General features: G+C 35.6%; 1 protein-coding gene across 6 annotated transcripts in view; it reads left to right on the top strand.

The window, feature by feature from the left end:
* CNOT6L (CCR4-NOT transcription complex subunit 6 like) overlaps window positions 1-23,110 on the top strand; it is a 112,934-nt gene that overhangs the window by 75,108 nt on the left and 14,716 nt on the right. For all 6 annotated transcript variants that reach the window (XM_069594445.1, XM_069594446.1, XM_069594444.1 and 3 more), the window contains exons 6-8: window positions 6,194-6,262; window positions 8,517-8,674; window positions 10,967-11,121. In XM_069594445.1, the coding sequence (XP_069450546.1) occupies window positions 6,194-6,262; window positions 8,517-8,674; window positions 10,967-11,121 (382 nt within the window). The remainder of the gene's footprint in view (window positions 1-6,193; window positions 6,263-8,516; window positions 8,675-10,966; window positions 11,122-23,110) is intronic.

Raw genomic sequence — 23,110 nt, 5'->3', positions numbered from 1 at the left:
TTCAATTTAAGTCTGAATTTGTCAATAAGGAGTTCATGGTGTGAGCCAGTCAGCTCCTGGTCTTGTTTTTGCTGACTATATAGAGCTTCTCCATCTTTGGCTGCATAGAATATGATCAGTCTGATTTTGGTATTGACCATCTGGTGATGTCCATGTGTAGAGTCTTCTCTTGTATTGTTGGAAGAGCGTGTTTGCTATGACTAGTGAGTTCTTTTAGCAAAAATCTATTAGCCTTTGCCCTGCTTCATTCTGTACTCCCGAGACAAATCTACCTGTTACTCCAGGTCTTTCTTGACTTCCTACTTTTTTATTCCAGTCCCCTATAATGAACAGGACATCTTTTTTGGGTGTTAGTTCTCAAAGGGCTTGTAGGTTTTCACAGAACCATTCAACTTCAGCTTCTTCAGCATTACTGGTCGGGGCATAGACTTGGATTACTGTGATACTGAATGGTTTGCCTTGGAAACGAACAGAGATCATTCTGTCGTTTTTGAGATTGCTTCCAAGTACTCCTTTTCGGACTCTTGTTGACTATGATGGCTACTCCATTTCTTCTAAGGGATTCTTGCCCACAGTAGTAGATATAATGGTCATCTGAGTTAAATTCACCCATTCTAGTCCATTTTAGTTTGCTGAGTCCTAAAATGTCAACGTTCACTCTTGCCATCTCCTGTTTGACAACTTCCAATTTTCCTTGATTTTTATTTTTATTTTCATTTATTTTTTGCAGCCTCCCCTACCCCTGACCGTAAGTTTTTGTTTCTTCAGTTTCTTTTAGGATATCTTTTTCTTGTGTGCAACCTCCTCTTTTGGTTTAGGAACAATGTTCATTTTCAGTTCAGTTCAGTTCAGTCACTCAGTTATGTCTGAATCTTTGCAACCCCTTGGACCACAGCACACCAGGCCTCCCTGTCCATCACCAACTCCTGGAGTCTACTCAGACTCATCTCCATTGAGTCAGTGATGCCATCCAACCATCTCATCCTCTGTCGTCCCCTTCTCCTCCTGCCTTCAATCTCTGCTTTTTAATATGCTGTCTAGGTTGGTCATAACTTTTCTTCCAAAGAGTAAGCGTCTTTTAATTTCATGGCTGCAATCACCATCTGCAGTGATTTTGGAGCCCCCAGAAATAAAGTCTGACACTGTTTCCACTGTTTCCCCATCTATTTCCCACGAAGTGATGGGCCCAGATACCATGATCTTCATTTTCTGAATGTTGAGCTTTAAGCCAACTTTTTCACTCTCCTCTTTCACTTTCAAGAGGCATTTTAGTTCCTCTTTACTTTCTGCCATAAGGGTGGTGTCATCGGCATATCTGAGATTATTGATATTTCTCCCAGCAATCTTGATTCCAGCTTGTGCTTCTTCCAGCCCAGTGTTTCTCATGATGTACTGTGCATATAAGTTAAATAAACAGAGTGACAATATACAGCTTTGATGTACTCCTCTTCCTATTTGGAACCAGTCTGTTGTTCCATGTCTAGCAAAGAGTTCCAAAGAACAGCAAGGAGAGATAAGAAAGCCTTCCTCAGCGATCAATGCAAAGAAATAGAGGAAAACAACAGAATGGGAAAGACTAGAGATCTCTTCAAGAAAATCAGAAATACCAAGAGAACATTTCCACTCATTTAATTTGTATATTTATTAGACTGTTTACATTTAAAGTAAGAATTGATATGTAGAACTTGAAATCAGTCATTTTGTTATTTGTTGTCTGTTTCCTTTGTTTCTCCTTTATTTGTCATTTCTTGGTTTCTTATGGGCTATTTGAACATTTTTAGGATACCATCTTGTTTTATTTATGCTGTTTTAGAGAATACTGTCTTGTATAGTGTTCTTAATGATGACTTTTTAGATATCACAATATACATACTTAACACAGTCTATTGATAATAGTGTCTTCTCATTTTAAGCCAATTATTGATGCCCTACTTCCATTTGTGTCCCTTTGCCTTGCTGCTGCTGCTGCTGCTAAGTCACTTCAGTCGTGTCCGACTCTGTGCAACCCCATAGATGGCAGCCCACCAGGCTCCCCCGTCCCTGGGATTCTCTAGGCAAGAACACTGGAGTGGGTTGCCATTTCCTTCTCCAATGCATGAAAGTGAAAAGTCAAAGTGAAGTTGCTCAGTCGTGTCCGACTCTTAGCGACCCCATGGACTGCAGCCAAATATAACTGTCTCCAGTATGTCCTCTACTTACACTGAGTACCACATATATGTTACAGTTTTTGCTTCAGCCATTAGATGCAATATAAGAAGCTCATGCAGAGAAGGTTAATCTGTTACGTTTATCCTTTCACTCTTTCCTTGTTCTTTCTGTTTTGATGTTCCATTTCTTCTGCTGTTAACATTTTCTTTCCATCTTAAGGAGCTTCCTTTAGCCATTCCTTAAGGGCCAGTCTGCTGGCAATGAAGTCTTTTAGTTTTCCTTTGATAACATCTTTATTTTTCCTTGATTTATGAAGGCAAGTTCTGTTGGCCACAGAATTTGAGGTTGACAGTTGTTTTCTTTTAGCTCTTGAAAAAATATTGTATCACTTCCTCTGGCACCATGGTTTTTAGAAAGAAATCTGTTTCCTTTTAGGTGATGTGTCATTTTTCTGGTGTTTTTGAGATTCTTTGTCTTTAGTTTTTACCAGTTTCATTATGATGGTGTTGGTGTCTGATTCTTTGGGTTTATTTTTTTTGAAGTTTGTACATCTTCTTGAATGTGTAGATTTATGTTGTTTGTTAAATTTGGGGATTTTGGGTCATTATCTCTTTGAATATTTTTTGAGTCTACATTCTGTCTCTTCTCTTTCTGAACTTTGATTTTATGAATCTTAGATCTTTTGAGGAACCCACAGGTTCTTAAAGCTTTCTTCATTTTTTTTTTCTGTTTTCTTCTTCTTGTTGAGTAAATTCTCTTGATTTGTTCTCAAATTCAATAATGTTATGTTTGGTTGTCTATATTATTGTGCCCGTCCACTTCTATTGTGGGATTCCCTTGTGGCTCAGCTGATAAAGAATCTGCCTGCAATGCGAGAGACCGGGGTTCGATCCCTGTGTTGGGAAGATCCCCTGAAGGAGGGAAAGGCTACCCACTATAGTATTCCGGCATGGAGAATTGTCCATGGAGTCGCAAAGAATTGACACAACTGAGCTACTTTCACTTTCCACTTTTTTGCTGGGGTTTTCTATTTTTTCATCTGTTTCAAGAGAATTGGTAATTAACTTTATGAAGCAGTTTTATGTTGACTACTTTAAAATGTTCTGTCAGATAATTTCAACAGCTGAATCACCTCTGTGTTATTGTCTGTTGGTAGTCTTTTCTCAAGTAAATTGTGATTTTCCTGGTCTTTGGTATGACCAGTGGTTTTCACCTGTGCCCTGGATATTTTTTAATACTATGTTAGGAAACTCATGACCTTTTAAAAACCTCAGTAGCAGGCAACTGCCCAGTTTAGGTTTAGCATGTGGGTTTTGCTGGCTCTTCAGGCTCAGCTGGCACCCTCACTGTGGGAATCCAGGCCCAGTGCTGTTGATCACTGTGAGGTGTGGAAAATCACACTTTTCTCACCCCCTCTCCCCGTCTCCCTCCAGGTCTATTCCTCATGGCTTCAGGGCTGTCTAGCACTTAGTGTGGCATGTATGGAAGATAAAAATGGGAGAATTGTTTCAGATCACATTTTTAGGTATGATGTTGAAAGATGTTAACTGCTGTCTCTTCTGTTCATGATGAGAGTAGTGTTCAGTTTTGATCCACATTCTGGTACTGTGCTAGGACCTTACAGAGTTAGCTATTAAACAGTCTTTATTTGATTGTTGGCTTATATAAATATAGTCCTATCGTTTGGAGTTTGAGTAAGCTCTGGGACTTGGTGATGGACAGGGAAGCCTGGCATGATGCAGTCCATGGGGTTGCAAAGAGTCAGATGCGACAGCGGCTAAACTGACTGATCCTTTGTCAAATCATTGGCCATGCAATTTTATCTTTGAAAAAAGTCAATGTTAAGTAAATATATGTTACATATGAATATATTATTCTCTTTGAAAGAAATATTAAAATTCTGGTTAAGACCAGAATTTCCTTTGACCACTACCTTTAATTCTAGTCCCTTCTGTGTAAGTAAGCACACTTAGAAGTTGGGTGTGTATCCTTATAGACATTTCTAGACATTTATATATAAAAATTAAACCAGTAGAAATTTTCTTGCATTGTATTACTTTGCATATGTGTTTTAAATTTTTTCTAATAAAATATATCCTACTATATTATTATCTAATTATTAATAAAATATATTTTATCATTATATATTTTCTACTTTTCCCTCACCCAGCAGAATGTCTTACATGCCTTTCCACTTTAGCATGCATGTATCTTTTTTCTTTTAAACATTGGCATAATGAATATGTTTGCTGCTTTAAGCAGATAGGGCTGATCCCAAGAAATAGAATTGCTAGGTCACAGGGACATGAATGTTTTAAATTTTAAAAGATGGTGCCCATTTGTCCATCCAGATAGCTGTACCAGTTTGTATTCCCACCAGTTATATGTGCAAGTATCTATTTCTTATCACTTTCACCAACCCTGGATATTATTAAACTTAAAATTTTTTGTCAACCTAGATAAAGACATGCTATCTCATTTTTAAGTTTATCCTGGTTACTGGTGAGATACAGTATCTTTTCCTATGCTTTTGTTCTTCAGTTATTTTGGGGGAATAGTATATGTTTTACTTACACTGTTAAATTTGGCTGTATTAAGATATGGGAAGCGTCGGAATGTTGACATCACTTTTATTTTGATAATTTTCATGCTTTCTGAGTTTTTAACTATTTGTTAATAAGGATCCCAGCAGCTGAGGAGTTCTTTGTTTACTCTCCATTATATTTCTATAATGAACTTCTGTTTTAGAGAGAGTTGCCATAGTTCTGGCACGGCACTCCTAGGAGGCAAGGTTATTTTCCAGGATTCAGTGTGTTGAACCAGCTGGATGGTTTGTTATCTTATGATGACCTTCATTACTTTCTTGGCAAGATACGGACTATGCAAAATAACATTCATTTCACTTTGTGAACAATATGGCTGCTAAAAGAGGCATCCTTTAGCTAGACTTTTGGAACACTAAAATGGTTAGTAAAATAACACTTTTTTAAAGATCTTGGATACTTGGTTGAAAATTTCTGTGGCTGGGTGATGGTGGAGTGTTTCTGCTTAAATGGGATACATTTCTTAGCCACTAATTCGCTGGGTAAATCTGCAAACTTGAATCAAACTGTCCTGTAATTGCAATTGTGTTTAAAAGGGAGAGGAAAAAAAGAGGTAGTTAAATCTTAACTTAGTGCATTTTCTTTCACCTGATAGTTTGGTAGAATTTAGTTCCATTAGTATCGACAGTCATATCTGAGCAATTAATGTTTAACCAGTGCCTTCCTTTTTTCTATATGTATAGCGTCATTCTAATCTCTGGCTTTGTATCAACATTATAAAAGAAAGATTAAAATTAGGAAATGAAAGCCCTATTAGAAAATTCAGTAGTTTTTCTTATGCATGCATTTTTTTTTTTTCTGTTTTAAAAATATTTGAGTAATTTTGTTCATCAGTGTGTTGAAACTTCACATAGCTTTCATTTTCCCTCTGGGAACAAGACTGAGTCAGTACAGTTTACATGTATAATTAAGACATAAGCCTCTTACTTAAGGATTTAAATAGGTACTTTTAAAAATAAATACCGTGTAAATATAAATGCCATTAATGAATTTCTTTGTGTTCTTTTCAGATGTTAGTTTTGTGTTTTCTGCATAACTCTTCATCAACTTCCTTCAGCTTTTAAATCTTCATTATATTTCAGTACTAGATTTTTAAGACCATATGGATTTCCCAGGTGGTGCTAGTGGTAAAGAACCCCCTGCAGTGCAGGAGACACAAGAGACAACGATTCAGTCCTTGGGTTGGGAAGGTCCCCTGGAGGAGGGCATGGCAACCCACTCCAGTATTCTTGCCTAGAAAATCCCATGGACAGAGAAGTCTGGTGGGCTGTAGTCCATAGCGTCGCAAAGATGTGGGAGGACTGAAGTGACTTAGCACGTACACACATGGGCTATTATAGCTGAAGAGAAAACAGAAGCTGATTTGACATTATAAATTAGTAAATAATACTAATTTTAGAAATACAGGAAATTACATTTTTAAAAAATATTTTTTTTTCCAGTTCATCCAGAGCAGCTTCCTCCGAGGCCATGGATTACATTAAAAGAACGAGACCAAATTCTGCCATCAGGTAAAACAGTTTTTCTTATTCTTTCTTGACTTTTTTCAGGTACACTTGAAATGCCATTTGGGCTTTGTGATGAAATTAACCTTCAAATTAGGCCTTTGTTTTACCTCCCCTGAGTTTAGATGAGTTTAGAAATACTGATGGGTAGAGTTAAAGTCCACCCTGAGGCTTATGTACAAGAATCTCATATCTTTCACAATGATGGGCTCTTGGTTTGAAAATTACTTCTTATAATAGAGCTTTCCAAATGGCATCTTCACATAAGGTTTGGTGATTTAAGAAAAATGAGGAGTAATGAATTTTCTTCTGAAAAATTTCAAACTACTTAGATTTATCTTTCTTTAGTGGGTAGACTGATAACTCTTGTAGAGGGATAATTTATACTGAATCAAATTTACTATATTGGAAACAGAATATGATACCAGGGCAGGGGTATAGAAATGGTATAAGGTGAAGATTTGAGCAGTTTAATTATAGGATTCAGCATTTCTTGAACTGCAGTAAATGTAGAAAATATAAACCTTTATCTTTTTGTGCAGACCAATGATAATTTGACATTTATAGTCTTCTTACTGTTTATTAGACATTTTATAGTTCGGAATTCTGCTTAAAATAAGTTATTAATATTCCTCTTACAAGTCATAGTTTTTATGATACCTAATTTTATTTTGAAGATGAAAATTTTACTGTTTTAATATGAAGTAACCAAATGCTGATACTTAATTTTGGGGACGTTCAATTGTTAAAAGGGTGATTTATAGCCCCAAAACTATAATGGTAATTAAACTATGTAAGAATTAATCCTAGGTGGTGAAAGAGGTACCAGTATACATAATGACCACCAGTCAGATCCCCAGGAGACCTCTGAACTAAGTTTCTCATAATATCTTCCTATCATCTGACGCTGAATCAACTTCAGTTGAGCGTTACTTCATTTCTTGTATTCCTTACCATTGATTCTCACCCATACCTGCCCATTGTAATTACCTGGGACGCTTTTTTAAAATATTAATGCCCAAACCCTAACATACTAAATTAGCCTGGAATGATAAACTTTTTTTTTTAAGTTCTATAACATGATTCTAATGGATAGATAGGATAGAAAATTAGTGATAAAAATCAGGGATTTTCAAACTGGTGTGCTTCTGCATAGAATCACCTTAGGATTTTGTTAAATTGCAGATTCCAATTCAGTAAGTCTTTGTGAAGCCAGAAATTTCTGCATTTCTGAGTTCCAAGGTGATAACTGATGCTGCTGCTTCCTAGAGCACACTTTTGAGCAGCAGTGGATACAAGCTGTGTTTTCCTGTTAGTTTACTTGTAGTCCTTTTACTGGCTTCCTTGGTGCCTCAGTGGTAAAGAACCCACCTGCCAATGCAGGAGATGCGGGTTTGATCTGTGGGTCAGGACGATCTTCTGGAGTAGAAAATGGCAGCCCACTGCAGTATTCTTGCCTGGGAAATCCCACGGACAGAGGAGGCTGGCGGGCTACAGTCCATGGGGTCGCAAAGAGTCAGACGTGACTTAGCAACTGAGCATGCACACAGTCCCTTTACAGTTTAAGGGAATTTTAAAATGAGAATTAAAAATTTAAAAATTTAAAAATGAGCATTTGATTTGGTTAAAAAGGTTTCTCTTATAACTAAACTTTGTTAGTCTGTGTTCTTCTGGCTCAGCAGTGAGAGAAGTAAGAGACTCAAAAAAGTGCTGAGTATGAATATTTTGTTAATGAAAGGTAATGAAAGCCTTTTAAAGAGAAAAAAATTAAAATTTACTTTTGTAATTTATTTTTATTCCATTTATAGAGAAAAGTTTTGCTCAGCAAATTAGGTGTCAAAAAGTTAGTATTGATTTAAAATTAGATTATTTTTGGCCACACCGCATGACTGGCAGGATCTTAGTTACCTGACCAGGGATTGAGCCTGTGCTCCCAGCATTGGAAGTGCAGAGTCCTAACCACTGAGCAACCAGTGAATTCCCTAAAACTTGAATTTTTATTTATTAAAATACCCTTAAAAACAATCTCAGATATGAGCTATAACTCTGATTCTGGTAAAAGAACTTTGGTATGGTGGATGGACTCTGGTGAAGTTTTTTATATAGTTTAACAGAATCTTGCTCAAGGCTTTTCACAGTGGTGATATTTGAGTTATGTTTGTGTGGCATGTATGATTGTGTAGGTGTACATGTGATACTGCTTTAGAAAAGGTTGCCTAATTTTCTCCCTTTTGTCTTGTTTTTTTCTCCCACTTCTTAGCATCATTCACGGTTATGTGTTACAATGTGTTATGTGATAAATATGCCACCCGGCAGCTATATGGCTATTGCCCATCCTGGGCATTAAACTGGGAATACAGGAAAAAGGGAATTATGGAAGAAATTGTTAACTGTGACGCAGATATCATTAGTCTTCAGGTAACACTATAGAGATTGAATTGTCTGTAACTTAAAGGTGAATCTAAAAATTACAAAAGATCTTACTTTTGGGAGAGATTTTGTGTTTGAAGAAAAACCCAAAGGAATTATTTTCTCTCTTCTTAAGAAAAAAGGATATTTCCACAGTGAAAAAAGGATATTTCCACAGTGAAACAGTTTTGTATAAGCCATAAACTTATACTCATTTACTGATTGCTTAAGTGAAAATAATTTCACCACGTTATTCATGTTAATTCGTGTTATGAAGAAATCATTGGTATTGCTGAAAGAGAAAACTACTAAAGATTGAATCTTTAAGAAATATAAATTTAATTTATAATGGGATCTGTAAAAAAAAATTACTTGTCTACCATTGTTCCTCAGTGATATACATATAAAAATATTGTACTATAAATCATGCATTTTTGCCTTATTTTTAAAAGCAACCTCAGAAATTTAGATACTTTATTGAATTTAACTGGCAAAGCACCTTTTGATTGAAATAGTGTTTTACTGCTTTTCAGTGCTCAGCTAATGAATGGCCAAGAAGTTTTTAGTTTTTAGTTCATTTTTTCTTAGCAGTTTTCAAGTCATATTAAATTCTTTAAGGTACTTTAAAATTTTAAGTGTTATAATTTCACACCTCCTTTTCTGCATAGCTTAAGAATAAAGTCATTACTTTAATAATAAATTTTTTTGTGTTAGAGTAGCTTTATTATTTACTTATATTTGTGTTATTATCCATGATTCATTTGACTCTGGAAAATAAGGAAGTAGTAGAAGTCTTCAAAGGCTAAATTTTCTTTTAAACACTGAGAACTCACACAAAATGAGGGGAGGAGGAGGCCAATATGGGCTTACCAGGTGGTGCTAGTGGTAAAGAACCCAAATGCCAGTGCAGGAGACAGGAGACACGGGTTCGATCTGTGGGTCAGGAAGGTCCCCTGGAGGAGGGAATGGCAACCTGCTCCAGTATTCTTGCTTGGAGAATGCTATGGACAGAGGAGCCTAGCAGGCTACAGTCCATAGGATTGCAAAGAATCTGACACAACTAAAGCTGCTTAACACACATGGAGACAAATAACCATAGGCTTATGTTATTTAATTTTCTTGCTTTTGATTCAGTATTTATAGTAATAACAGCCTCACACTCTTCCTTAGTATAGTATGAAGCATAGAAGCATCATAATTTTAAAAGTTATTATAAAAGTAATACTATGTTATAAAGTGTTCATTCCAGAGAAGTTCAAAATATGAAAAGAATATAAATAATAATAGAGTAAAACATCTAATCCTGTACCCCAAAGAAAGTTGCATTAACTCCAGGGTTAAAACTTCTGGAGTATTTCTTATATTCTTTTTAAAACATTCACTTGCCTATTTATTTATAGGTATGTTTTCAAAATAGAGATCACACTATTAATATATTTTGTTTCTTGCTTATTGCATTTAATATACATTTTATGCATTACTGAAATTTCTCAAAGCCAATTATATGAATATATGCTAATTGATTTAGCATTTTCCCTGCTGTTGGACATTAAGGCTATTTGTTTTCATTGTTACAATATCACGTTTTTATAAACATTGGCACACATAAATCATTATCTTCACGCTTGATTATTTCATTTGGAAAGATTTCTTAAAAGTATGTTATGGGTCAAGTAATAAATTAGTCTAACTTAATAACTGCCAAATTAACACAGACCATTGGATTATTGGTATTCAGGTAACTAAAAATTCCTTTACGTAGGATTTTTTTTGTTGATAGATCTTAAACTTCTCAGTTTTAACTATCATTCCTTTCCACCACAGTTGAGAAATATAAAATATTTTTAAAAAATTACCTCCTAATGTAAAAATTTTAATTCCCTACTGCTTAATCTGTAATATGACCAACTTTCATATTTTGTATTTCAATTTTGTTCAATTACCAGTTGAGGAAGTGAAGTACAGTAGTTGTTGTTCAGTCACTAAGTTGTGTCCCACTCTTTGTGACTGCACAGACTGCAGCATGTCAGGCTTCCGTGATGAACTCGAAATTGGAAGTCAAGAGATTTGGGACCAACTAACTACCTGTGTAAACCTGAGAAAATCATATTATTTTTTTATTCTTTTAGGCTTTATAAAGCTGCCATTGTCAAATGGTAGCTGTTATCAATAAGGCAAGGTAGTTAGCTAATGTTTGTTAAGTGAAGTGTTTAACTTAGTCGCACTTCACTCACAGTGTTGCACAGTTTTACATCTTAGTTTTCCTCTATCATGTCGGTGATAATGTATCTTCCATCTCAGGAAGTGGAAACAGAGCAATACTTCACTCTCTTTCTGCCAGCATTGAAGGAGCGTGGATATGATGGATTTTTTTCTCCAAAGTCACGTGCCAAAATCATGTCTGAGCAGGAGAGAAAGCATGTGGACGGTTGTGCAATATTCTTCAAAACAGAAAAGTGAGTTACGGAAACAAAGCGTACCACACATTTGAAATTGTCTTTGGTTTGACCCTAAAATAGACAAAAAGCTAAAAAACAGTTAAAACTATTGGTAAGATTTTATTTCTTAGGGTGTGTATTAGAAATTAGAATGTTTATCATATTCTTTATGCTTTTTTACCAAATTGCACTAAAAGTATTAAAAGGAGTATATACTTAAATATGATTTATCATAATTTTATATATATTTCCATGAAGTAAAATATTAGTTTTGGTGTAAAAAAGAAAGTAGTACTCTTTAAGATTGGAACTAAGTTATCTGAAGTTTCTTTCAGTGATTTTTTTTCTTTTGTTGTTATTGTGTCTGACTCTTTGTGAGCCTATGGACTACAGCATGCCAGGCTTCCCTGTCCTTCACTATCTTCTGGAGTTTGCTCAAACTCATGTCCATTGAGTCAGTGATGCCATCCAACCATGTCATCTGTCACCTCACCCACTTCTCCTCCTGCCCTCAGTCTTTCCCAGCATCAGGGTCTTTTCCAGTGAGTCACCTGTTAGCATCAGGTGGCCAAGTATTGGAGCTTCAGCTTCAGCATCAGTCCTTCCAATGAATATTCAGGGTTGATTTCCTTTAGGATTGACTGGTTTGATCTCCTTGCAGTCCAAGGGACTCTCAAAAGAGTCTTCTCCAGCACCACAATTCGAAAGCATCAGTTCTGTAGCACTCAGCCTTCTTTATGGTCCAGCTGTCACATCCATACATGACTACTGGAAAAACCATAGCTTTGACTAGACAGACCTTTGTCAGAAAGGTGATGTCTCTGCTTTTTAATGCACTGTCTAGGTTTATTATAGCTTTTTTCAAGGAGCCAAGTGTGTTTTAATTTCATGGCTGCAGTCACCATCCTCAGTGATTTTGGAGCCCAGTAAAATAAAATCTGTCACTTCTTCCACTTTTTCCCCTTCTCTTTGCCATGAAGTGATGGGACCAGATGCCATGATCTTAGTTTTTTGAATGTTGAGTTTTAAGCCAGCTTTTAGTTGGCCCTTTGCAGAATCATTCGTTTGTCAACTTTTCATCTTTTCCAGTTAATATTGTGTATGTTTATTTCCTGTTTTATGAAAAGTCGCTCAGTTATGTCCAACTCTACGGACCTCATGGATTGCAGCCTGCCAGGCTCCTCTGTCCATGGAATTCTCCAGGCAAGAATACTGTAGTGGGTAGCTGTTCCCTTCTCCAAGGGATCTTCCCAACCCAGGAATTGAACCTGGGTCTCCTGCATTGCAGGTGAATTCTTTACTGTCTGAGTCAACAGGAAAGCTTAGTCACTTTCTTATTCACTAAATGTTTACTGAGCATTTGCTTTATGATGAGTGCTGTGCTAGTCACTATAGACCCAATAATACATGGTTTCTGATTCCACTCAGAGCTTCAGTAGGAAAAGGAAGGAGTATAGTATGGTATATATGTGTTACAGTATAGTATAGTATAGTATATATGTGTTACAGTATAGTATGGTATATATGTGTCACAGTATAGTATGGTACATATATGTTAGAGATATGCCTCGATAGATAAGGGAAGGTGAAGAGAAGCACAGAGCTTACAGAGGTAGGGAGTTAAAGGATTGATTGAGACAAAACAATGGAAAGTGGTCATGACCTGAAATGGAAAACAGAAAACATGACCTTTTTGTTTTTTCAGGGCTATAATGTAGTTGATGAAAGTATGGTCAAAGATAAACCTATTATGACTGCTTATTAAAATATGTGGACAATCTTGTAGAGGCCTTTGTGCTTTAATATTCTTGAGTTTAAAATGGAAAAAAGTATATATTCAGAGGTAGTTACAAGAATTAAATGAGGTAATGGATGGAGAGGTACTTAGTGTCCCAGAAATACTTTTATTATTGTCATATTTCTCTTTCTGTAATCCTTTGCAATTTTAGTATTTCTCTCTTACTAGGTTTATGATGCTCTGTGCATTGAATTTAGGAATTGCATTTCTGACTTGAGGGTTCAAAACTGTAACAAGCTTAGAAGGCTATGTCTGTTTCTGTTTCTTTTTTTGGGTTTGGAATTATGAAGAGTTATTATATTACTCTCTGTTTCATTCTTTTATTTATCATTTTATTGAAATATAGTTGATTTACAATGTGTTAATTTTTGCTATACAGTAAAGTGATTCCATTATACATATATACATTCCTTTTTAATATTCTTTTTCATTGTGGTTTATCACAAGATACTGAATATAGTTCCCTGTACTGTACAGTAGGACCTTGTTGTTTATCCATTAGTTTGCATCTGCTAACCCCAAACTCCCAGTCCATCCACCCTCCACCTCCCCTCCCTTTTCCACTTGGCAACCACAGATCTCTTCCCTGTGTCTATAGGTCTGTTTCTGTTTCATAGATAGGTTTGTTTTTGTCGCATTTTAGATTCCACATATAAGTGATATCATATGGTATTTTTCATTCTCTTTTTGACTGACTTGATTTAGTGTGATGAGGTCTGAGTCCATCCATGTTGCTGCACATGGTCGTGTTTCATAGAATGCTATCTTTTGACTAGCTGACTGAGTGACTAGATGGTTAGAGGCAGATTCTTTTGGTTATCTTCTTGAGGAAAAGAGAGAAGTATATTTTTGCCTCATAAAGGCTGCCAGTTTTACAGTAGACAATTTGAAAGCACCTCCAGCCTTCAGAAGACTGGAATGTATGGAGTGAGATAGAGGTGGTATTATATAGTTAATAACTTGGGTTTGATACATTAGATAAGAAATCATCTACTAATAGAATGGGCACATAAACACTTGTGACTGTTTTCCTGTTATAACAAAGCATTTCAATGTCTCTATTAATATAGGCCTATTTATTACCAGCATGACTTCTTGTTTTGAGTAATAAATTAAGTGAATTTGAAAGCTGTTTGAGTCACTTCTCATTTATTTGTCCTACTTTCATATCTTTTCTGTGAATTTTTAATAGAGATTTTTCATTTGTTTAATAATTTGTTTAATAACTACAGCCCTATAGTATTTGAGGTCAGAATATGCTGTATACTCTTCTAGTGGGTTGATGTGATATCTTTTTTTTTAAGAACAGATTTTAGCCTAACAATAGCTATTACTTTGTAGTATTTGCATGTCACCCTTTTTCTTTTATTCACACTATCTTAATTTTTAAAGCAATCCTCAGAGTTAGGAATACAACTGTTTCCTCGTTCTTACAGATGAGGAAACCAAGACATGGAAAGTACCTGGCTTCACAGCAAGTGCTTTTAACCACTGTACTAAACTGACTCTTTAGACTTCTTTTATATGTATACAATTTGTATATTTTTAAAATTGAAATATAGTTGATTTTCAGTGTTGTGTTAGTTTTAGGTATGTAGTAGAGTGATTCTTTTTTACATATATATATCCTTTTTCAAATTCTTTTCTCATATAGGTTATTAGAAAATATTGAGTATAGTTCCCTGTGCTGTACACTAGGTCCTTGTTGTTTAGGCTTATTTCAGCTTCTGATATCACTTGTACCTCTTAAAAGGTTATCTCATTTGGAGAAATTACCTTGAATTTCATATTTGTTACCTGTATTCACACACAAATTTCCTTGAAACATCATACTTTAAAAAAATTACTGATAACACTGATGAGATGTGATGAGATGTAACATCAGCTCGTTTTTCCATTTGCCAGTGTTTCTTTCTGAAGAATGATATTATCATTTTTCATTCCTTTCACAGTTTTGAGAGGGAAATCTAAAATGCCTTCGTAGTTTATTAGAGGTAATTAAGATTTTGAACTAACAGTTATAACTGTTATTTAGGAAACTTTAGACAACTATTTGAAAACAGACTTGAATTATTTAAAATGCTGTGAATTCTTTTCACTTTGAAATATTTTGTAAAACACACATATGCATAGAGGCATGTATTTTGTCTCTCTGTGTTTGGAAAACTTACAATAGGTAAATTTTTTAAAGTCGAAAAGTTTCTCTTTGCCATATTTTGTCCTGTAGACTAAACAGTTAGTAGAAATGGAGTCTTGGAGTCCAGTGCACGACTTGAAGAAATCAAAAATGTCAAAAAATGGAGCTGAAAGCAGGCCTAGATACTAGACATACTTGCTGTTCCTGAGTTTAGCAGTTCTGATATAATCATACTTTGCTTCAAATCAGTGAGAAAGGGAAAGATGAAAACAGCAGTTTCAGAACAACGTGACCATTGCACTGTGACGAGGCAGTCTCTTCCAGTAGGGTTGGCGACTAGGTTGTCGTGGTGCTTAGTCCTTGTTATATTGCCTCTGCTCTCTGCCTCAGAGATACCAGGTAAGACCAGGTCCTTGTTTTGCCTTGCATTTTATAACAGGTTGTTTTGTGGCTGAGAAGAGGGCATTCATTTATAGATTATATAGTATCGTCCCCAAATGACCTATTCTGATAATCCTGTCTTACTAGTTTCTCAGTTACTAATTTTGTCTGTCATAGGTGGTGGTTGCATTTAGAACTTTAAAATCGGAGGTTGTGATTTCTAGTTTCCAGTGTTAGCTTTCCCATTTATTTAATCTGGAACATTGCTTTATGCCAGTTTCATTACCTTTCCAGTATGGATGTTAATAATAACTGTTCTGCCTGACTTCAGAGGTTTTTTTATGGGGATAAAATGACCAAAAATGTGAAAATACTTTCAGTGGTTAAAAGAGTTGTACAAATATATCTAGAATGGTGAATACCCACTTTTCTTCCCTATTTATCTCACTCTCTAAGCTTACCTTTTCTAGCAGATTATTTTTTGAAACTCCCATGATTATTTTGAAGGGACCCAAGAACACATTTTATAGCATCTTATACTGCATATACAATAAACATTTCTATTTGGTTTAGGTTTAAGAGTGAGTTTAATGCGATTAGAAAGGGTCATGGTTCATAGAAAGGAGAAGCAGAGTAGAGGTTATTTGGTTGAGGTGAGAGGGGAGAAAGTAAGAAGTATTATTCTTGCAGTATGGAATAGAATATAGGTAAACTGTTTCTTACTATATTATAGATGTATTATAAATATAGTATCAAATAAACACAGAAACAAGATGACTTGTAGGAGATTATCTAGCTCTACTGGTGCTGGAAATCTTATTTTCTAAAAGCAAAGTCCCTGAAAAGTTCTTATAGCCCAAGAAGCATATCTATGCCCTTATTTAATTCTCACTGGAAAAAAAGGAATTTTGCGGAAAAAAGGAATTTTCTGTGGTTCCTCAGTTCTCAGCTATCTCTTTCATTCTTCAGCTGTTGGTGAAACTGAAATAATAAGATTGAGAGTATCATTCTGACCGTTTCTGTATCTCTAAGCACTAAAAAGGGGAGTGTTTGGTTATAATGACATGTGCTCTATTTAGGAAAACTGATTTTATTTTTCTGAACTTTTTGAAACCAAAGACATTAGAAAGTAGATACCTCAAGAGGATTGGGATGTTTATGTCAGGAATAGGGCAACACAGTAATAAAGCATACCAATGAGGAAGAAAACTGAAGGGGTAATTTGAGGCAGTTAATGAACCAGGTAATTGTTCAGGATTCATTTTAAAAGAAGTATTTTTTTTTCCCAATAAAAAACTCAATAACCAAGCATGTATTAAAGAAAAAAAAAGAGCTTATGAACCTATCTTCTTCGCCATGAAAATTAAGAAAAAAGGGAAAATTGGATGAACGTGCTAAGGCAACAAGGAGAATATTTTAAATAACATCTGCACTATACCCATGTGCATTGTGCAATCACTAATTAATGATCAAGGAAAAAAACTAGAGTCTTGCAAGTTCTATTTTGCTTTCATGGTCTCTATTGAGGAGAATTCTTTTCAAACTGAAAAGACTAAGACGAAGTAAGGAGGAGATTGGGAAACCAAGAAGAGGAGCTTGGGAAGCCAAGCAAATCACTAAACTGCCTTAACTAGTTAGGTTTCCAAATCAATATAATTATATCCCGTGGTATTAAAATATCTTGCCAAAGTGTGATTAGAGAAGTAGATGGCATGAGTCATCTATAGTGAGCATTGGAGTATAGGAGCAGTTCTAGTATATTGGAGACGAATAAACCACCTCATTTGCAAGCCTCAGTTTTCCTCATCTTTTTAGTGGTAATGAGCATTGGTTTGACCACAGAGTTTGGCTTTTTCCACAAGATATTACTCAAATGAACTTTTTGGCCAACCCAGTAGTATTGTCTGTCACAATTGAGTTCTCCAGAAACAAGACTCCCACGTTAGTTTGGTGTTCCGGAGTTTATTAGGGATCAAAAGCTGTGACGAGGAATGGGGGAAAGAAGAAATGAACAGAGAAAGTAGAACTGTGTTGCACATTAGACAGCCTCAGTTGACCCCACCTGTAGCTTTGGAGCTGAAATGGCCTGTGAGAGTTAATCCAGGAGGAACCAAAATCCCCAGACCTTTATCTTTTGTTTTTGATCTGTAATGTGCCACTCCCAGAAGTACTTGGACTTTGGTGAGGCAGCCCTCTGCAACTGGAGCAATTCCTGAAGGACTGATGAGGCATCCAGGCAGCATCTCTTCGTGTCCACACTTTGCAAAGTTTTAACAAAGTTTTAGGACTAATAATATGAAGTAATTTCACAGGTCTTGATACAGAGTAGATCCTCAATAATAGATGGCTTACTATTGTTTTAAATTTGTTCTGCACTGTTCAGAATTTTGATTATATAAGACATATGCATTCATATTCATTATATGAAGACATATGCATACACATAAGATTTATAAAAAAACAAAAAGCTGGCAAGGATATTTTAATCCTTTGGAAAACTAGAATGTTGTTTAAAAGTGCCCTTAATATCTGAAAGGGTGAACTAATGAGCAGAACTCAACAGAAATAAAGTCTGCAATTCTTCAATTATTAAAAGAAAGAGGAAGAGAGAAAATTATTTGAGATCACAGAAAAATGTTTATATGTAAAACAACTTATTACTTCACTAATGAATCTATTACTATAACTAATCTCATTAATTATAATAGCTCATATCAGAAGTACCTTAAATGCCTAACAGAATAGTTCAATCATGGTGAATTTATTTAGTGGACTATAATGCAACCATAAAAATTGGTTGTTGAAGCAAATATATATATGTATATATTTAATTGTAGGCTGATTGCTTTACAGAATTTTGTGATTTTTCTGTCTTACATCAACAGGAATCAGCCATCGATATACCCAGGTCCCCTCCCTCCTGGACCTCCCTTCCATCTCCCTCCCATCCCACCCTTCAGCCTGTCACAGAGCCCCTGTTTGAGTTCCCTGAGTCACACAGCAAATTCCCATTGGCTATCTGTTTTATATATGGTATTGTAAATTTCCATGTTACTCTCTCCATATATCTCATCTTCTCCCTCCTCCCCTGCCCCCATGTCCATAGGTCTGTTTTTCTATGTCTGTTTCTCCATTGCTGCCCTAAAATAAATTCATCAGTGCCACCTTTTTAGATTCCATATATATGTGTCAGTATGCAGTATTTATATTTCTCTTTCCAGCTTACTTCACTCAGTATAATAGGCTCTGGGTTCATCTACCTCATTAGAACTGACTCAGATGTGTTCCTTTTTATGGTTGAATAGTATTCCATTGTATTTATGGACCACAGCTTCTTTATCCATTCATCTGTTGATGGACATCTAGGTTGCTTCCATATTCTAGCTATTGTAAATAGTGCTGCAGTGAACTTTGGGGTACATGTGTCTCTTTTAGTTTTGGTTTCCTCAGAGTATATGCCTAGGAGTGGGTTTGCTGGGTCATATGGTGATTTTATTCCTAGCTTTTTAAGGACTCTCCATACCATTTTCCATAGTGGCTGTATCAGTTTGTGTTCCCTTTTCAGCACACCCTCTCCAGCATTTATTGTTTGTAGACTTTTTGATGATGGCCATTCTGACCCATGTGAGGTGATACCTCATTATAGTTTTGATTTGCGTTTCTCTAAAAATGAGTGATGTTGAGCATCTTTTCATGTGTTTGTTAGCCATCTGTATGTCTTCTTTGGAGAAATGTCTGTTTAGGTCTTTTCCCTATTTTGTGATTGGGTTGTTTGTTTTTCTGGCAATGAGTTGTATGAGCTGCTTATATATTTTGGAAATTAATCCTTTGTCAGTTGTTTCATTTGATATTACTTTCTCCCATTATAAGGACTGGCTTTTCACCTTGCTTATAGTGTCCTTTGCGGTGCAAAAGTTTTTAAGTTTAATCAGGTCCCACTTGTTTACTTTTGTTTTTCTTTCCCTTACTCTAGGACGTGGGTCATAGAGGATCTTGCTTTGATTTATGTCATCGAGTGTTCTGCGTATAGTTTTTGGTCTTACATTTAGGTCCTTAATCCACTTTATCTTTGTCTGTGGCATTAGGAATTGTTCTAATTTCATTTTTTTACATGTAGCTTGTCGTTTTCCCAGCACCCCTTATTGAAGAGGCTGTCTTTGCCCCACTGTATATTCTTGCCTCCTTTGTCAAAAAGAAGGTACCCATAAGTGTGTGGGTTTATCTTTTGGTTCTCTGTCTTGTTCCATTGGTCTGTATTTCTTTTTTTGTGCCCGTACCATACTGTCTTGATGACTGTAGCTTTATAGTATGGTCTAAAGTCAGGAAGCTTGATTCCTCGAGCTCCATTCTTCTTTCTCAAGACTGCTTTGGCTATTCAGGGTCTTTTTGTTTTTCCATATGAATTGTGAAATTTTTGTTCTAGTTCTGTGAAAAATGCCATTGGTAATTTGATAGGGATTACATTGAATCTGTAGATTGCCTTTGGTAGTATAGTCATTTTCACAGTATTGATTCTTCCTACCCAGGAACATGGAATATCTCTCTATCTGTTTATGTCATCTTTGATTTCTTTCATGAGTGTCTTACAATTTTCCATGTATAGGTCTTTTGTCTCCTTAAGTAGGTTTATTCTTAGATATTTCATTATTTTTGTTGCAATGTTATATGGGATTGATTCCTTAATTTCTCTTTCTGATTTTTAATTGTTAGTATTTAGAAATGCAAGCACTTTCTGTGTATTGACCTTATATCCTATGACTTTGCTAAATTTACTGATTAGCTCTAGTAATTTTCTAATAGTTTCTTTTGGGTTTTCTATGTATAGTATCATGTCATCTGCAAACAGTGAGAGTTTTACTTCTTTTCCGATCTGTATTCCTTTTATTTCTTTTTATTTTCTAATTACCATAGCTAGGACTTTCAAAACTGTGTTGAGTAATAGTGGTGAGAGTGGACACCCTTTCCTTATTCCTGATCTTAGAGGGAATGAAGCATATGGTATTTTATAGGGAGATGTTCCTGTCTATATTAGAGTATTATTTAGAGTATTATTAATAAGTAAAACTTCGAGTATTATTCTAATTGTATAAAAAATGCACACACATGCTTGAGAGAAAAGTCTGGGGAAATATGTTGAGATCTTGATGGGGGTGTTGGGTTGCAAGTGACTTGACTTTTTCTTTATTTTTTTCTCCTTTCCCAATCTCTGTATGTTACTTAATAAAATAATTTTTTTTTCACTTTTTTGTTTTTAAGCAACTATAAATATGGAAGTGAAGAGACCTGGTTTAAGAACTAAAATACCAAAAAGTTGTGGAGATATATATTATTACTTATTTAGCTTACAATTAATATGGCTTTCCCCAGAGAAGGCAATGGCACCCCACTCCAGTACTCTTGCCTGGAAAATCCCATGGACAGAGGAGCCTGGTAGGCTGCAGTCCATGGGGTCACTAAGAGTCAGACACGACTGAGCGACTTCACTTTCACTTTTCACTTTCATGCATTGGAGAAGGAAATGGCAACCCACTCCAGTGTTCTTGCCTGGAGAATCCCAGGGACAGGGGAGCCTGGTGGGCTGCCGTCTCTGGGGTCGCACAGAGTCAGACAGGACTGAAGCGACTTAGCAGCAACAGCAGCAGTCCAAGATGAAGAAGACAGTAGTTCATTTATCTCCAGTTCTAGATACTGCACCTTTGAGTTTAAACTTGAGTTTTTCAAATGAACAACTGTTTTACACCATATATCATGCAAAGAATTGATTTATTTTCTGGAGAAGACTTGGGAATTATATTTAAAGTAGTGTCAAATGGAAAAGAAATTCTGTGTTCCTTTAAAGAAATGGTCTAGATTTAAGTTTGATTGACGAAAGATACAGGGAAACAAATTTTAGTAAAGACAGTTCTGTAATTAGATAGTCTCACTCCAGCACCCCTACCAAATAATATCCTGACTCTGGTAGAAGAATAATATTACAGTATTAAGCTGTTAAACAGCAATTTCAGACTTTCCTGCAGGACCCCAGATTCCTATAAATAAGCCTTAAGAACTCTGTAAATATTTACAAAATATTTCAAAAGTTAAATCCAAATTAAGTAATTTTAAAATAACACTCAAATTTCCAAATACCAAATTTTAACACTTTGGAATCAATAACATGTTCTGATACACTGCTTAGTTGACTTGTTGCAGACTTCTGAATTGAGTTTTTGCCTACTTGCTTGCTTTTTTTCTGAATTCAAAGCCAGTTATTTACCACTTGTATCTGTGTGTTTGTGTGAATCAGGGTTTTTATTAATACTGTGTAACCAAAACAGAATAGAGAAATAAACTGGATACTGAGACTGATAGAAGACTATAATTATCATCTCTACCCTCTTGATTTCAAATTTTTATAAACATCAAAACAGATTCATTTTTAATGATTGATTTATTCAGATATAATACTGCTTTTATCTATTTTATATATGATAATCTTATGAAGAATTGTTTGAGAAAGAAATTCTACTGCTTAAAGACGTTTTTAAAAGTCCTGATATTGAGGATAATCCATTATATCTGTAGAACCTATTTTGTATCTGCCTGCTTCTCTTTATTTCTCTTGCCTTACCCTAAGCCATCATTATCAGTCATCCAAACAACCTGAGAAACTTTCTAATTCATCTCACAGTTCCCAAACTTTGGCTCTTGCAATTCATTGTCTACAGTGGAGCTGCAGTGATCTTAAAAAATATAAATCAAATACTATCGTATCCTTGCTTAGAATCTACTTCAGTCACTTCTCTTCCTCTTAGTCTCCAGCATCATTTCATACCCTTCCATTCTTTTCTAACCCATAAACATACAAAGTTCTTTGCTAGCCCAGAACCTCTCACTTCCATTCTTCACCTTGGTAATTTCTCATCATTCAAGTTCCAGTTTAAATATCACCTCTTTAGAGGGTGGAAACTCCACTCCTTTAATCACTCTGGCTTGGGAGTAGGCACATGACCCAACCTTATATTCTTCTCAGCCCATCTGAGACATTCATACTTGGAGTCGGGAGCGGAGTATTATTTCATCTAGCACAGTGTCCTGCAACACAGCACAGTGTTAGTGTTTTTGAATGAATGTGTGCAGGCTTCACTTTCAAAGCTAGGAGGATGATGGGGTAGGGCCCTTTTATAGAAGTAGAGATGTCTTTTTCTCCTCTTAAAATCTAGTGAAAGACAGACAGTATATTTGGTAGATTTTGGCTGTTTATAAATGCTTTACAAACCTAGTAAAACTTGACTAACAGAGGTTAAATGGCTTGACTGAAGTCATCCTGCTATTAAATGGCAGTGCTGGACTCAATTCTGTTAAATCCTACAATATCTACTTTGGCACTAAGGAAAGAAAATACTGTTAGTACAGATGCACAAGTTGTAATCTCAGAGAAAGCCATCCCTCATCTTATAGAATCATTCCTTCTGTTCACTTATATTCACCCAATGCCAACTTTCTAGTAGAAGCCAGATGGAAAAATTGGCTTCGCCTTAGCTGGGATAAGGGTGTGTCCCTGCATTTTCTTGACAGATTTCTTGATGTGGTGAGAATAAAACTGCCAACAGGGTAGGTAGATTTTTTTTCTCTTCTGTCTTATTAACTTGCTGACTCAGTTAAGGTTGTGTTTACCTTTGAATACCAGAAAATCCCAACTGCCACTTAAA

This window comes from Ovis canadensis, chromosome 6 (assembly GCF_042477335.2).
Source record: "Ovis canadensis isolate MfBH-ARS-UI-01 breed Bighorn chromosome 6, ARS-UI_OviCan_v2, whole genome shotgun sequence".
Lineage (NCBI taxonomy): Eukaryota > Metazoa > Chordata > Mammalia > Artiodactyla > Bovidae > Ovis > Ovis canadensis.
This window is presented reverse-complemented; position numbering and strand designations above follow the sequence as displayed.